The sequence below is a fragment of the Macrobrachium nipponense genome, chromosome 41 (assembly GCF_015104395.2).
Source record: "Macrobrachium nipponense isolate FS-2020 chromosome 41, ASM1510439v2, whole genome shotgun sequence".
NCBI lineage: Eukaryota > Metazoa > Arthropoda > Malacostraca > Decapoda > Palaemonidae > Macrobrachium > Macrobrachium nipponense.
The window spans coordinates 11,968,445-11,985,944 of NC_061102.1; the positions used below are offsets into that span (position 1 = coordinate 11,968,445).

Consider the following 17,500-nt stretch of genomic DNA (forward strand, 5'->3'; position numbering starts at 1 on the left):
GCTGCCTATATGTTGCAAAATGATTTATAGGCCTAAAAGAATAATCTAAGCCTTATGAGATGTAATGTTACCAATGTTTATATTTGTAGAGATTACCTCTTCTTTGAGGAATAAAAGATGATGATTTTGATTATATGGAGAGATGACTATTAATCGAAATATCAATAAGTATTAATATCAAGGCGTATGGAACACTTGTTTTTCAAGTGGTTTAAAATTATTATTTTCTTAAAAGGCCTCCTCGCTTTTGGTGTATAATTTTATTCTTTCATAAGGTAACTTGAAGAACAAGAATGTGTTTGATTACCTCATTTGCTTTTTGGCCAGAAATTGTTAATAGAGAGATGTGACTGTTAATTGTAAACTAAAGAAATCTAATACCTAGGCCTAGGAACAAAATAATTTTTAAGTTTAAGAATTATAACAATTAATTATGTATGAAAATCCCAAATATTCCTCTAACACTATAAAGTAAGTGTTTTCAAGATAATTTCATTGTCGCTACTCAGTGTAGACCTACTTATTTTATACCGGGTGGTTGTTGCACGGACACTAATGACAGATACGTCACACACGCTCCCCTCACACGTTGATATCGGTGGGTGGGCGCACTTCTACTTTTGCATATACATATTTACATTTTTTTTTTTTCAGCATTGACGTGTAAAAGCAATCAAATAGGACTATTTCAAATTTTATGTTGGCGGTTGGAAGCATTATTAATGTTATGATAATTTTTTTCCTCTTTTATTTATTTGAACTGATGCTTGATGACGACTTCATTTTGGTCAAATGCTTCAGCGATGTGTGAACGAAAGTTTTGAAAATGTTTCGGAAGAGTTTTTTTCTGAAATTTGCTACACGTGACATTTTCTTACAGTTTTGAAATATATGACAGATTTCACTTTTATGAAACATATTATGTCCATATTGTATGCAATAATCGCGTTTCCGCATTGAAATAATAGATATAAATATGGAGCATGCTAGTTGCCAGTTAGTGAATTTTGAACGAAATCCTATGGAGTCATGTCGCATGAGATTTGAGCATCACTGTACATACATGTAACTATGAATATTATTAAATTCTTCACGGAAAATCTGACACCAACAAACAAACAAACGAACAAAAAACAAATTACCAACAAGGGACCCCGATCCCCATAGACCCACTAAACACCCACCACATCTCCAGACCTGTCTGCCCAAAAGCCTTCCCGAGGCGGAAACGGTAACAGAGAGATCGCTGTTGGCGGAGTGAAATGATTTAGCACCGTTCCGTCTGCCAAAAAACTGGGAAGGGCCTCTCTCTCTCTCTCTCTCTCTCTCTCTCTCTCTCTCTCTCTCTCTCTCTCTTGAAGCCAGCCACAACAACCGTCAAAATATAGAGCTTACAAGGCAAGCTGACGTCAGCCATGAGCGTGTACGCAGGAACGAACGCATTATTGCTCCCATTACATAAGTATTACCGGCAGGTATGTTGTGGCGGCCAGGTGAGATTCAATTAGCGAAACGGATGGTGGGTCCTTGGGTAACCAAATATAGACGTTTGGGACTATAAGGAAAAAGAAAAAAAAAGATTGGGTAACCAAATATAAGAAAAAGAAAAAAAAAAAACGTTAAAATCTTTCTTTAGCTTGTAAGAATCCACGATAACCTTGGGATAAAATTTGCAAGTGACTGCCCTTTGCTTTTTTTCGTTTAACCTCTCTTACCTGTGCTTGATTTTTCCCGAGCCTGCCAGAGGATTAGACGAGATTACCTGCCGAACGTTCTTACCTTGACAGCGGAAGTGGACGCGGAAGTTGGGAATTGGGCAATCAGACAAAAGTATTTTTTGTATATTATAGTTATTATTATTATTATTATTATTATTATTATTATTATTATTATTATTATTCAGAAGATGAGCCCTATCCACATGGAACAAGCCCATCACAGGGGACATTGACTTGAAATTCGAGCTTTCTAATAATAAACTCTAGTACAAGATTATCACTATTTGAGTACGTATCAAGAGAGAGAGAGAGAGAGAGAGCCGGGGGGTTGGGGGGGTGGGGGGGGGGGTGGCGGCATAAACTCTAGCACAAGATTCATTGCAATTATCACTGAGTACGTATCACGGGAGAGAGAGAGAGAGAGAGAGAGAGAGAGAGAGAGAGAGAGAGAGAGAGAGAGCATGGGGCGGGGGGCGGCTTTATATGCCTCCATGCACTCATTTTCGGGTGGTTGTGTCCCTAAATCTTCCATTCCATCTAAAAATCTTCCTCCAAAGGATTTTCTTTGTCTCTCCAAAGGTTGCCAACAGATTCAGTTGCACTCAGGGACGGTATGGCAGTCTCATTCAGTGACTGAAGTATAAAACAAATTGCATATTGTTTGTCCTCCCTGTTATTTAAGAATATTTTATCCCATATTTTTTCATTGCAGAGAAATCTAACTTCTACCTGTTCTATATACATACATCTACACACACATATGTATATATATATATATATATATATATATATATAGATATATATATCTATATATATATATATATACATATATATATATATATATATATATTATATATATATACATATATATATCACCATCATGTTTTAGAATGAAAATACCAAGGGCACGAATACCAAGGCCCTTGATTTAATGGCATGTTCATCCGAGTGACGTTTACGGTTCCTCATTAATGCCCTCACAAATGGCGGGTGTTCGAGGTGGGGGATGGGAATAGGGTGGGGGAGGCGATGATTTAATCTACTCATTACAGTTCGAACTAAGTACAAAATTGATCTCCTTAGTAAGTCATCCTCATATCAATTCGTGGTCTCGAGTTCTCTCGAGGGAAAGACATTTCTTACCCGACAGATCATCGCGGTACATAGCTAGCTCTCTCTCTCTCTCTCTCTCACACACACACACACACACAGCCTCTAAAGCTTTCTTGTGATACCACGCACTACCTGGCTTTATTTAGATATAAAATGGCATGACAAAAAAATGACAAACAAAAATCCAACAGGTCAAAACAACAGTGACAAAACTGAAAGGGAAAAAAAACCCACATTAAAGTCGGGTTTATTTAAAGATTTTTCGACCCAAGAATAGCTTGAGATTACAAAATAAAATGAGATGGAGAGAATAAGGGCTGTCATAACACCCAATTTCCGTAATAAGCCTCCTTTGAAGCGGTATCAAATGACCTTTTGTTCTCACTTTCGACCTTGGCTAAATTGACAATTTACCGACACATTTACTTTCTTCTTTAATATATATATATATATATATATATATATATATATATATATATATATATACATATGCTATATATATATATATAATATATATATCCTTATATATATATATATTTACACACACATAATTACAAACAGGAACGTGCTGTTGATAAAAATCTGACTGACTACTGAAAGAGATTGATTGACAGAAACATGAAAAAAGAACCGAGGAAATTGAATATAAAAGAATAAAGTAATAAAGAAAGAATGAGAATAACTGAAAGAAAAGTCCATTGAAGCAAACACAGAGAGGAGGAAGAGGAATAAGAGGAAAAAGGAGAGAGAGAGAGAGAGAAATAACTAAAACAAAAGCAAATAGAGAGAAAATGTAGAGGAATAAAGAAAAGGAAAGAGAGAGAGAGAGAGAGAGAGAGAGAGAGAGAAGAGAGAGAGAGAGAGGGCTCGGGTTACACACTAGGCGTATATACTTAATGGCAAGCCGCCAGTACCTACCTACCTACCCGTCTCTCTTGGCACTGGTAGAGAGTGAGATCTGGCACCGTCGACTCCCTACAAAGTTTATTATCATCTTTCCCTGCCATTTCCTGGGTGTACTGAACTGTTTTTGTCGACGCCCCTACGGCAACAGCCTTCTTCATCATCATTATTATATCATTATTATCATTATATATATTTATTATATCATTATTATCATTATATATCATTATCATTATCATATCATTATATATTATTGTATATAATCATTATAATTCTTATCATTATATATAATTATATCATTATTTCTATTATATACCATTATCATCATCATATCATTATATATCATTGTATATAATCATTATAATTGTTATCATTATACATCATTCTATCATAATTACCATTGTATAATTACATATAATCATTATCATTATATCATTATCATTATATCAGTACCGTCGCCTGGTTGCAAAATGGATTGCTCTTAAAGTTTTATGTCCCCTTTTGCTTACAATACAAAATCGACCCATATCAACACTTGAGGCATTGATTAGTTCATGCATGTAAGAAGAGAGAGAGAGAGAGAGAGAGAGAGAGAGAGAGAGAGAGAGAGAGAGAGAGAGAGAGTCTTAAAAAGTCTGTAACCTTCACATAAAAATTCTCAACCAAAAAGTTCATTTGTATTTTCGCACAAAAACAGGAAACGATTTCTTCTGAATCCAACAGAGATTCCTTCTCACTTTAGCGTCGATTGGATTCTCTCTTCCTTTATTTATTTACTTATCTTTTTCTGAATTTGGGTTCCTTACCAGTCCGCCATTTCATCACCCTATCCCACGAACTTGTAGTAGCAGTCCAAGGCCCAAGGTAAGGTTCAACATAAGGGCCAAAGTCTTTAAAAAAAGAAAGAAAGAAAGGACACTTCCGATTAGAGGTTACGTAAAGTGAGGCGAGAGAGTGTGAGTGCACAGGTAAAGCCATTATCCGTTTGGCTAGACACTAATGCTACGAAATGGCAACTCACAACTCACGCCCTGCAGGTAAAAATAAGACGTTATTTCAGGTGAAGCGATGAAATTGACACAGGTGGAATTGGGTGAATCTGGGAAATTAATTCGGACCAATTTAAGTTTGGGTAAAATGCTGAAGGTTAATCCATGTAAATTCAGGTAACGTTGAGACGTTAATTCAATTAGAGTGTTATGTTTCCGATTGAAAATAAATGCTTGTACTGAATACACATTATACATACAATCATGAATTGTTTGGGTATCTATCTATCTATCTATCTGTATATATATATATGTATATATATATATATATATATGGTGTGTGTGTGTGGTGTGTGTGTGTGTGTGTATATAATATACTTCGTTCATTTTCCAAGTCGTAAAAAATATAAAATGTCAAAATATTATTAATGAGTATACATATATAAAACATTTACAATAAAAATCGAAAATTATAAAAACGCTAATATATATACGAGCATCTATTTATCTATCTATCTATTTATCTATCTATATGTATATATATATATATATATATATATATATATATATATATATATATATATATATATGTGTGTGTGTGTGTGTGTGTGTATGTATGTATGTATATATGTGTGTGTATTTGAAATACGCATTAAATGAAAATTTGTATACGTGAATTAAGCAATCACTTTTAATTCGCCGACTTGCATCATTGATTTTTTTCCAAATGGCGCCGGATGTACCCGAGAATTGCATTTCCTTCAAAATCACGACTACAATGAACCAAAAGAAAAAAAAAAGCCTCTGAAAAATTTCAGTGGCCATCACAGAAATCGCACGAAATTGTAAAAACATGGAAATGTTCCAGTGCCAATTTTTAAATGAATAATTTTTTCCTTTTTTTTATTTTTTCACAGCAAGCGGGAGGTGTCGTCGATAAACTTCACGATCCACACCGTCCATTGCCAGCGCAACATAGCCATATGTTCCATGTGCAATGAGCCCGTGCCTCGCTCTCACTACCAACAGCACATCGAGACCAGCCACAAGACCATTCCCTGTCCGAAATGCTCGCAGAAGATCGAGCCGCTCAAAATATTCACTCACGAGGTAAGTTATCAGACCTTCATCAGACTCTCCCTCTTGTCTGCATGCAGCCTCTTGTAGTAAGTGCCTACCGCTAGTGGACGGGTTCGTCCACTGTATCATACCTGTCAAGGATCATCTGTCTAAAACCGATTTTGTTGGTGAATTAATTTGCGTTACTGCTCTCTTCTCTCTCTCTCTCTCTCTCTCTCTCTCTCTCTCTCTCTCTCTCTCTCTCTTTCATGACGTTATAAGGCACTAACTAAAGAAAAATCCCACTAGTTTTTTTTTAGATATGACTTCTCTCTCTCTCTCTCTCTCTCTCGCATCTCTACATTTCCTCCTCAATACCTCTCTTCTCTCTTCTCTCCTCTCTTTCATGACGTTAAATAAGGCACTAACTACAAGAAAAAATCCCCACTAGGTTTTTTTTTTGTGTTTTGTAGATATGCTTCTCTCTCTCTCTCATCCTCGTCCTCTCTCTCTCTTCTCTCTCTCTCGCTCTCTCTCTGTCTCTCATACTATAAGACAGAAACACCAGTGTATAAAAAACGCACCAATTTTACTTAGGTATAATTTTCCACCACCATCTCTCTCTCTCTCTCTCTCTCTCTCTCTCTCTCTCTCTCTCTCTCTGCCACTTGCTCTGAAAACTATTCACACCAGTTGTAGTGTTTTAAAGTTCCCTTCTCCAATTTCACTCAAACGTCTCCTTTGGTAGCGATATTTTTTAATTAATAATTCATACGAGGTATTGAATGTTACAGGCCTTCATTTTCCTCAAAGTGATTCATGATCAGGCTAAAACAAACGTTTTTCCATCACCAAAGGTTTGTGTTTCGCTGAGAGAGAGAGAGAGAGAGAGAGAGAGAGAGAGAGAGAGAGAGGGTGGGAAGTCACATTTAACGTAAAAATGGTGCGTTTTTTATATATAGTTGTTTGTGCCATATGTTATCGTAAGAGAGAGAGAGAGAGAGAGAGAGAGAGAGAGAGAGAGAGGGTGGAAAGTCACATTAAATGTGAAACTGGTGCGTTTTTTATATACTGTTGTTTGTGCCATATGTTATCACGAGAGAGAGAGAGAGAGAGAGAGAGAGAGAGAGAGAGAGAGAGAGAGAGAGAGAGAGAGAGAGAGAGAGAGAGAGAGAGAGAGAGAGAATTTCCAGACCAAGTGTATGCTAACTTCCAACCTACATTTTTTATGTGATGACAGTCACTTGTCCTCAAATCCCTAACGAAAATCTAAACGAAATAACCAGATATAAGAACTAAATGTCTAAGTCACCCATAACCCATACTGGAATGGTTTAAGCCTAACCAACTTTACCATTAAATATTCCCTCGGAAAGACTAACGTGCTGGAGCACCTACTACATAGTAATGGTTTTCCTAAGAAGTATTTACTCATGTGGAAAAAACGAGATCTCCTCTATCCGTCTGAAACGCCAAAAGTCATGATTACCTAACAAGCTGATCTGTTTTTCGTACCTTTATCAATATACCGCCAACCTATTGGATACCTGTTGCATAACCACAACACGTGGGTGTAACAGGTAATACGTAACAGGTAACAGGTACCTGTGAACTGGACTTGGGTGTCTGAACAAACAGGAAAGGTATATTATATTTGTTTAGAGATGGAGAGAGAGAGTTATGCGTCTCTCTTTTTTTTTATTATTCGCTGGACCCATGGAGTATTTGGAAGATGTTCATATGATTTAAAGGTAATTTGTTAATTTATATAGCTTTACAGAGATTGCTTAACGATTCATTTTTTAACTTTGATAAATCAGAGAAGATTTTTTTTTATTTTATGTATATGTACATATATTTTTATATGACTGGTAAAAACGTTCTGTTACAACAGAATTCCATCTAAAAAAGGAGCCCATAAAAACGCCAAAATATAGAGAGAAAATACTATATTTCAGAAATTGCTGTCTCCTTCTTTATCTACCTGAAGAGGGAGACGCAGTCTCTGAAATATAGTATTTTCTCTATATATTTTGGCGTTTTTATGGGCTCCTTTTATTAGATTTATTTATATATATAATACACACACACACACACACACACAATTCACACACACAAAACACATATATATATATATATATATATATATATATATATATATATATATATATATATATATATATATATATATATAATATATATATATATATATAATAATATATAATATGCGTGTGTGTGTGTGTGTGTGTGTGTGGGCGCGCGCGTGCGTGCTTGTGTTTGTTCAAACGTTGACAGATGCGTGAGAGCATTAATGTCAAATTTAAAAAAAAATAACATCTTCAAATGTGAAGAGGGTTTGAAGAGTCAAAGGGAGCCAATGAAGATGAAAGTTACCAGAATGAAGTTATGATAACCTGCCAAGAACAAAAAGAACAAAATATGAGTTCGAGTGAATAATAATAATAATAATAATAATCAAAAAAAAATAACTAATAATAATAAAAAAAAAAAAAAAAATAATAGTACTGAACAATTAACTCAAAGAAGGACAGAGTCACAGAAGACGAAATATGGTCTGTCTTCCTCATAGTTCGAATTTGAATGGAATCACGTTTTGGCAGTTGACACACTTTCAGACAGGACCAGCCCTCCCCCCCCCCCCCCACCCCAAACACAACACACACACACACACACACATACACAAACACACATACAAAATGCAACGTGACAATACACTGAATTTGACCTCACTTTGAATTAAAATCCCTCCTTGCTTCTGATATCTCTTCCCCAAAACAAATGGATATTTTCCTTCATCCAAAGGGGTGGACTTTATCTATATAAAACCATTTGGACTCATATCAAACTTCAAAAACAGGTTTACTTCGCGTCACTGAAACAAGATCTCAACTTTGGTCTGTTTTTGTCGAACATTTTCCCATAATCATCTGCATTCACTTGGTGTCTTTCTTGTGTTAGGGCTCTGTTTTTCATAAACCTTCGTCTGTAGGCAATATTTCTATAAAAAAAACTATAGTTAAAGTATTTCACAGCTAAACGAGAAATGTGTCCCGAAATGAAATAATTATAGTCGTGGATGTATAGACTGAGAGGTTCAATTGGAACAAAAATGTAGCAATTTGTATTTGGTCACTCTGCGCCTAAACCTGCCTCATGGAGTACTTACAAAAAATGAAAGAAAATAAAATACAATAAGATAAATAAATAAATTTAAATAAAAAAGTAAAAAATGCGCCGAAGTTTTCTCGGCGCACTCGAGTTTTCTGTACAGCCTATAATCAAGGCCACCGAAAATAGATCTATCTTTTGGTGGTCTCGGTACATGAAATTATAACCAATGCCCAGTGGTGACCTGTCTGGTAGCGTTGCCAGAAGGGGCGGACAGGAAAAGTGCGGACGGACAGACAAAGCCATCTTAAGAGTTTTTCTTTATACTAAAGACCTATATGAACAGAGGAAAATCATCAACATCTTGGACAGATAACGGCATGTCAATAGTTTTATTTTACAAAAAAAAAAAAAAAAAAAAAAAAACTATAAAAACAGAGGAAAATCATCAACTTCTAACCGAAATCTGACTTCTCTCGTATTAGTAGTTCCATGGTCACGATAAATATGATGCAGATGAACAAATCTTTTGTGATACGGAAATGAAATAGAAGACAGGAACAAGGGGAAGTTAAGCACACACACACACACAGGGAAAAAAAGACAGGGCAGGTTATTCTTGAACGGCGGTGCTACAAGTAGTGGATTCGGCATAGCTCCTCCCAACGCACCACCACCAGCGAATGACACCACCAGCACCTCGTACTCTTTGCTCTGCTATAGTAGTAACCTTCAGAAGTCTGTCTGTCTGTCTATACTACACTTCTGTAAGTAATGGCCATTACCTAAGATTCATCAATCGCGTGTAAACACGCTTGCGGCACACGTACATTTCTATGGCACGTTTATTTTCATCAATTCGCTGTGTCCGTCAGGAGACGTCGCTACTGCAGAGAGAGAGAGAGAGAGAGAGAGAGAGAGAGAGAGAGAGAGATAGATAAAAGGTAAACTGACATTAACTGACGAATCTTACGAGCGAAATAGACTGCTAGATACCTGTTTAATTGAGAGAGAGAGAGAGAGAGAGAGAGAGAGAGAGAGAGAGAGAGATTTCCAGAAGTACGTGATAAAACTCACGTGTTAGAAAAGATTACTGGAATCTTTGGAATACCAATGAAGCTATAAAGGATCTGTGTGTGTGTGTGTGTGTGTGTGTGTGTGTGAAAGAGAGAGAGAGAGAGAGAGAGAGAGGAGTTCCAGAAGTACATGATACTACTCACGTTTAAGAAAAGATTACTGGAATCTTTGGAATGCCAATAAAACTATAAAGAATTTGTGTGTGTGTGTGTGTGTGTGTGTGTGTGTGAGAGAGAGAGAGAGAGAGAGAGAGAAGGAGTAAAACATCATCATTTCCGCAGTTCTGGATCAGCCTCTAGTCTATCAAGCGGTCTCTCGTTTAATTGGCCTTCTCTCTGGCATCTGAGAGTAACCTAAGACCAGACCATCTGCTTGTGTTGTTTACCGGGATGCTGCTGCTGTTAACCAGAAATTGTGTCTGCCAATATGGTCTTTAATTGGCTTGCTGTACTGTCGGAGAGAGAGAGAGACATCCCCCAGAGGCATTCCGGGGAGGTACAAGTGAATCCATCTTCATTTTGTCTGCTGGGAATGTCAGAATCTCTTTGAAGAACACCAAGAAATAGATTAAGGATAAGAATGGTAGAGATTTGTGTGATAAAATGTAAGATAAAGAATCGCTTATTTCTGAAGAACACCAGGAATAGATTAAGGATAAGAATGGTAGAGATTGTTATGATAAAAGTATTGTAGGATAAAGAATCATTTATTTTTGAAGAACACCAAGGAACAGATTAAGGATAAGAATGGTTGAGATTTGTATGATAAAATGTAAGATAAAGAATCGCTTTTTTCTGAAGAACACCAGGGAATAGATTAAGGATAAGAATGGTAGAGATTGGTATGATAAAAGTATTGCAGGATTAAGAATCATTTATTTTTGAAGAACACCAAGAAATAGATTAAGGATAAGAATGGTAGAGATTTGTATGATAAAATGTAAGATAAAGAATCACTTTTTTTTAAGAACACCAGGGAATAGATTAAGGATAAGAATGGTAGAGATTGTTATGATAAAAGTATTGTAGGATAAAGAATCATTTATTTTTGAAGAACACCAAGGAATAAATTAAGAATAAGAATGGTAGAGATTTGTATGATAAAATGTAAGATAAAGAATCGCTTTTTTTTAAGAACACCAGGGAATAGATTAAGGATAAGAATGGTAGAGACTGGTATGATAAATGTATTGTAGGATAAAGAATCATTTATTTTTGAAGAACACCAAGAAATAGATCAAGGATAAGAATGGTAGAGACTGGTATGATAAATGTATTGTAAGATAAAGAATCTCTTATCTTTTAAGAACACCAGGGAATAGATTAAGGATAAGAATGGGTGAGATTGGTATGATAAAAGTATTGTAGGATAAAGAATCATTTAGTTTTGAAGAACACCAGGGGAATAGATTGAGGATAAAAATTGACAGAAATTTGTATGGTAAAAAGGTATTAGGATTAATAATTACCGTTTTTTGTAAATATACACTTACTTTTAAGCTAATGACTCGAAGAACACCAGAGAATAAGTAAATTAAGGTAAAAGTCATAGAGACTGGTATGATAAAAACCTATTAGGATCAAGAATTGCCTCTTTTTGAAGGTAATGAAATTTCAGTCTTATTTGATCCATTATATATTTGTTTTCCCTAATCTTAGGCCATTGACCTGACCAGTGAAGTAAGTAGCTGAAGGTTAGTCAGCTGTAATGGGTCGCCTTCCAGGTGGAGATGGGCGTGCGGATAGCGACTTCACCCTAAACTGAATATGTATATATATGCATATATATATATAAATTTATATATATTATATATATATATATCTATATATATATATATATATATATATATATATCTATATATATATTATATATACATTTATATAGATATATTATATATATATATATATATATATATATATATATAACAAATGAAGCTGTTTCTGAATAATGAAAGTGTTTGTGTACCTTGAGTAAAAATTGGAAGAATAATCAACCCAGATTTATTTATTTGAGAGAGAGAGAGAGAGAGAGAGAGAGAGAGAGAGAGAGAGAAAGGAAACCAATAAGTGAACCCAAACTCAAGAGAAAAATGACAGCTATTTATTGGCTTAGACTTTCCCAAAATGGACGATAGATGGCAGACGTGATTTCTTCGACCAACGTCATTTTGACAGCGTCACGTCTGCTATGGACGTCTGTGTGAACTTCTATGTGACGAGTTGACGGGGCGAGGCTAAACATCAATATTGGCAGAGCGGCCTGTAAAGTCGCATTTGACATTCTGGAAATTCAGGCAGCGTATAGAGACATCTTAGGACATCTGTATGTCTGTCTACAAGAAGGTGAAAGCCAGCATTACCAACTTTGCCTTCAAGCTGGTATCCTCTTCTGGATTGACAGTCTTCGTAAAGGTAACCAGAGAAGGGGTTACGTCTGTTTCTTCTGTCAACAAAGCTCTTGTTACTCCAGGTAATGAAGGAGGTCCTGAATCATTCATAGCAATTCTGCAGGCAGTCTCAGAACTGTCTGGTGAACGCAACTTACTGCAATATTTCCGATGATAGTTACAACAGAGGTGTTGCTTCTTATCTCTAGGGACAAGTTCTTGTTGCTGGTAATAATGAACGAGGCCCAGAATCATTCATAGTAACTCAGCAGGCAGTGAAAAAAATAATAATAAAAAGGGTCCAACATCATTCATAGCAACTCTGCAGTTACTGCAGTATCTCCAGGACAGAAAGAACCGAGGTGTTATCTTTCATTTTCAAAACATGAAATTGATTACTTTCTTAAGAACCTTTCTTCTCTCAGTTTAAAGCAATCCCTAGATCTGACAACAGAGACACGATGTAAAAAAAATCATTGTCACGCAAAGATTTACAACGAACAACGATAAAAAGACAAACCCAGACAGGGAAATCAGAATAATAATAAAAAAAGCAAGGAAAATGGTGCGAGACTGATAAAGTGGTCTTGTAAATCTAAAAAAAAAAAACTAATGCCCAAATCCTGTGTCGATACGACAACAATATAACTACTCCAGACACTTTTAAATCTCTCTCTCTCTCTCTCTCTCTCTCTCTCTCTCTCTCTCGTGGTTCACTAACGTGCGCTCAAACAGGCGCGCGCAGCACTCTCTACTTGCCTCTGGGGCATACAAGCATGTTTAGTGCCCGTGCAATTACACGTGCCCGAGTAGACAGACAGTACGTACAAATAAAACACGACGCTTTACACGATACTGCACGTCATCTGGGTCGTAAATTTATCTGTGTGGCTCCGTGGATGAAGAGAGAGAGAGAGAGAGAGAGAGAGAGAGAGGTGACGTTACCGTCTTCCTCAGTCGTAAGGCAGACAGTATCACACACTCGGAGGCCCACCTATTTCCCACTCGAGAGAGAGAGAGAGAGAGAGAGAAGAGAGAGAGAGAGAGAGATTTGAGGCCCGTGACTGTGGCATGTTCCTTTTCTTCTTCTTGGTTTTTGGCCACAGACTTCGCCGACCTTGGAGTGTTAAGAGGTGGCTGCCATTGCCAGACTATGCTAATACCTCGGTCTTAAGAAAAGTGGAGACTTCGGGGCGTTTACTTGGTAGAGAGAGAGAGAGTTGGAGAGAGATGAGAGAGAGAGAGAGAGAGAGGAGGAGGAGGGCGAGGAGGAGGAGGAGGAGGTGAGGAGGCAGGGAAGGGGAGGGAGGAGGAGGAGGAGGGTGCAAAGCAACAGGGTATGAGGAAGTTTATAAAATGAGGTAAAGCGAAGAAAAAAAAATAAAATGGCAGGGAGAGGGTACAAGAGTAAAAGTGGAACGGTGGGTGGAGGGGGGGGGGGCGGTAGTTTTTGGAGAGTCCTTGTTACTTACTTACTTACTTACCTACTTACTTACTTACTTGAATCTTTTAGATTAAATAAATCGTTCCTCTTTCTTTTTTCATTAGTAGATTATGCAACTCTCTCTCTCTCTCTCTCTCTCTCTAGAGAAAATAGGGAAAAAGCATCATCTTCCACTCTCGTTATTAGAATATGAATCTCTCTCTCTCTCTCTCCATATATATATATATATATATATATATATATATATATATATATATATATATATATATATATAATATCTGTATACAGAAACGTGCATAGTTTTATAAGTTACTCCAGGAACAAGCGCCCTTATTGCCCTAAGGTCAGCTCAGTCTACACCCAAACAAAACAAAGTATAACAGAATTTATCTCAATATTTTGCAATAAACAGATACAGCAGCTCCCATTGTAAATAACTAATACATAAGCACGTCACAGTAACCAGGATTAAGCAATGCAAAAACGGAAACACAAGAATTAGCGTAGTAAAAGGAATTTGATTATGCTCTGTTTTGGAATCCAGGGCGCATAATCCAAGAACAGAATAATGAATAATATTTTGCGAATAGCGGGCTACATTCCAATCAGAGGGTCAAGAGAGGTCACGGGAGATTGAGGAACAATGTGGTCATCTTTATCTGGAGATTGAATGTCTTGAAATCCAAGCTTCTAAAGAATGTTATTTTGTTCATTAGAAGGCAGTAACAGAAGGGATCTGTTTGATAAGGTACCTGAATCTATGGGGAGAGAGAGAGAGAGAGAGAGAGAGAGAGAGAGAGAGAAGAGAGAGAGAGAAGAGCAAAATTAACCTATTTTAGATTTCTCTCAGAGAGGAGTGCTGAAGCTCTCATAAAGAGAGAGAGAGAGAGAGAGAGAGAAACTCACCAAGCTAGAAATGAAATAAAAAAAAATAAAAAAGGAAAGCGCGAAGCAACATCTTATCCATCTAAAATAGCAGTGACACTGACCCTAACGGGACTGACTTCAGATTATGACGAATGTTAAAAAAAAGAAAAAAAAAACACACACACACATTTTTACAGCGAAGCCAGAAAAATATTACGGACGTGAACCGCCAGGCGATAAGTCACCTACCAGCTTCCTCAAAAAATATATGGAAGGTGGGGCGACAGGGCAATATGTTCTCTACGACGGGTTTCTCCCGCAGTCCGGAAAATGAATATAGATCAAAATGTGAGACGGCGAATTAGATCATAGCCGTGTGTGTGTGTGTGTGTGTTTGTGTTTGTTTTTCGAGGATGTCTTATAATATGTCTGAGTGGCTTATCTGTTCTTGAATGATTTCGTTATATGTAAGAAAAAGAGAGAGAGAGAGAGAGAGAGAGAGAGAGAGAGAGAGAGCGGGGATTGGAGGTGGGAGGTGGGGCCCCTTTTATCAGCTGTTGCAAATTAAATACCCCAGTTGCAGTTGGAGGTCATTATCAGTGGTAAAATTTCCGGCCGGGAGTTTGAAGGCCACGGGCAAGTGTTACCTTGGCTTTCTATAAACAAAGAAGATCGCTAGACATCTCTCTTCTCTCTCTCTCTCTCTCTCTCTATCTCTCAGAATATTAATTTATTGCAGCCGGTGTGCCTAAGAACAGATGGTGCTGCAGCCGGGCGGGGGGGTGTGTGGGGGGGGTAGGGAGGGGGTGGGGGTTAGCAGGAGCCCACAGGAAAATTGGGCGATAATTGTTTTGACTGGCTCTCTGAAAACCTTAGATAACGATACTAGTACACATTTCGTCAAGCAAACAGTTTTCCGAGAGAGAGAGAGAGAGAGAGAGTGAGAGAGAGAGAGAGAGAGAGAGGAGAGAGCGCTGTGGGTGATGTTTTAAAAATAAAACCGCACTTGGAAAAAAACAAAAAGCTGCATAAAAACCTAGAAGATAGAAAGTCTACTAGCACCGCTTTGGTCTTTGGTTTCTTATTGTACCTCAAGGGGAGTTTCTTTGGATGTTACTGATCTTGTCATAAGCCTTCTGACTTCTGTTGCCTAAATAGGAATAGCGTCTTTTAAGGCATTCGGAATCAGAGAAAATTCTAAAACTAATTTAGGTTTCTCTCAATTTGGAAGTAATTATCCTTCCTGTATGCTCAATGCATCTCTTCTGGCGTTACTTCAGATCACCGATTGACACTACTCGGAAAGAATGGTCGTTCTCAACAATTGTCTCTTCTAAGTTTCCTTTTTTGATTCGTGACGCAAGAAAAAAGAACATTTCATAAAAAAAAGTTAATAAAAAGGTAGAGTCAACCTGCACAAAAGTAATCTGCTTAACCAATGTAATAAAAAGTAACTTCCTATTACATTAGATGAATGAATTTGGCCTGAAGAGGAATTTTAATTCCATTGTTACTGATTCCGGACAGCTTCGAGTATTCTTTTAGTAAATGTGTTTATTGAAAGTTTCATATATAGTATATATAAACATATATATACATAATATATAAATTTTTATCACATCACAGCGACATTTTATATTTACAAACGTCAACCTACAACGGTCGTTTAACATCCAATTCGCTCTACCTCGAAAATAATACTAAGGAAAATCATAATTGATAAGTGGTATTCACTTGGTGGACTCGAACCCCCAACAGTGACTACCTCCGACTTCGGTGAGAGTTCTCTTGCCACTGGACTATCGTGGTGATATTAGAGGGTTAATGAGGAGCAAAGGTATACAGAAATTAAATTAGAACCGAAATATTATTAGAATAGAAGATATTGAAGTTATTTCTATGAGAGGTGTATTCAGCAAATCTTTGACATGAATAGACAGATAGATAGATAGGGATATTAGAGGGTTAATAAGGAGCAGAGGTATATAGAAATTAAATTAGAACCGAAATATTATTAGAATAGAAGATATTGAAGTTATTCCTACGAGAGGTACATTTAGCAAATCTTTGACATAGATAGACAGATAGATAGATAGGGATATTAGAGGGTTAATAAGCAACAAAGATACAGAAATTAAATTAGAAGCGAAATATTATTAGATAGAAGATATTGAAGTTATTCCTATGAGAGGTATATTTAGCAAATCTTTGACATGGAAAGATAGATAGATAGACAGGGATATTAGAGGGTTAATAAGAAGCAAAGATACAGAAATTAAATTAGAAGCGAAATATTAATAGACAGAGCATATTGAAGTTATTCCCATGAGAAGTATATTTAGCAAATCTTTGACATAGATACATAGATAGATAGATAGATAGATATTAGAGGGTTAATAAGGAACAAAGATACAGCAATTAAATTAAAAGCGAAATATTATTAGACAGAAGCTATTGAAGTTATTCCTGTGAGAGGTATATTTAGCAAATCTTTGACATAGATGATAGATAGATAGATAGATAGATAGATAGATAGATAGATAGATAGATAGATAGATAGGGATATTAGAGGGTTAATAAGGAGCAAAGATACAGAAATTAAATTAGAAGGGAAATATTTTTAGATAGGAGTTATTGAAGTGATTCCTATGAGAGGTATATTTAGCAAATCTTTGACATAGATAGATAGATAGATAGATAGATAGATAGATAGATATATAGATAGATAGATAGATAGATAGGGAGACTAAGTAGGAAGGAGGAAGAAGGAAGAAGGAGGAAGGAAGGATGGTCCACCTGACGTTTAGAATTTGGC

The 17,500-nt window shown here is 36.5% G+C and overlaps 2 protein-coding genes across 5 annotated transcripts in view; one reads left to right on the top strand and one right to left on the bottom strand.

The window, feature by feature from the left end:
* LOC135212505 (syntaxin-1A-like) overlaps positions 1-17,500 on the bottom strand; it is a 397,641-nt gene that overhangs the window by 222,320 nt on the left and 157,821 nt on the right. The window lies entirely within an intron of this gene.
* Positions 1-17,500, top strand: part of LOC135212504 (uncharacterized) — a 106,938-nt gene that overhangs the window by 65,571 nt on the left and 23,867 nt on the right. For all 4 annotated transcript variants that reach the window (XM_064246001.1, XM_064245999.1, XM_064246000.1 and 1 more), the window contains exon 3: positions 5,641-5,833. In XM_064246001.1, the coding sequence (XP_064102071.1) occupies positions 5,641-5,833 (193 nt within the window). The remainder of the gene's footprint in view (positions 1-5,640; positions 5,834-17,500) is intronic.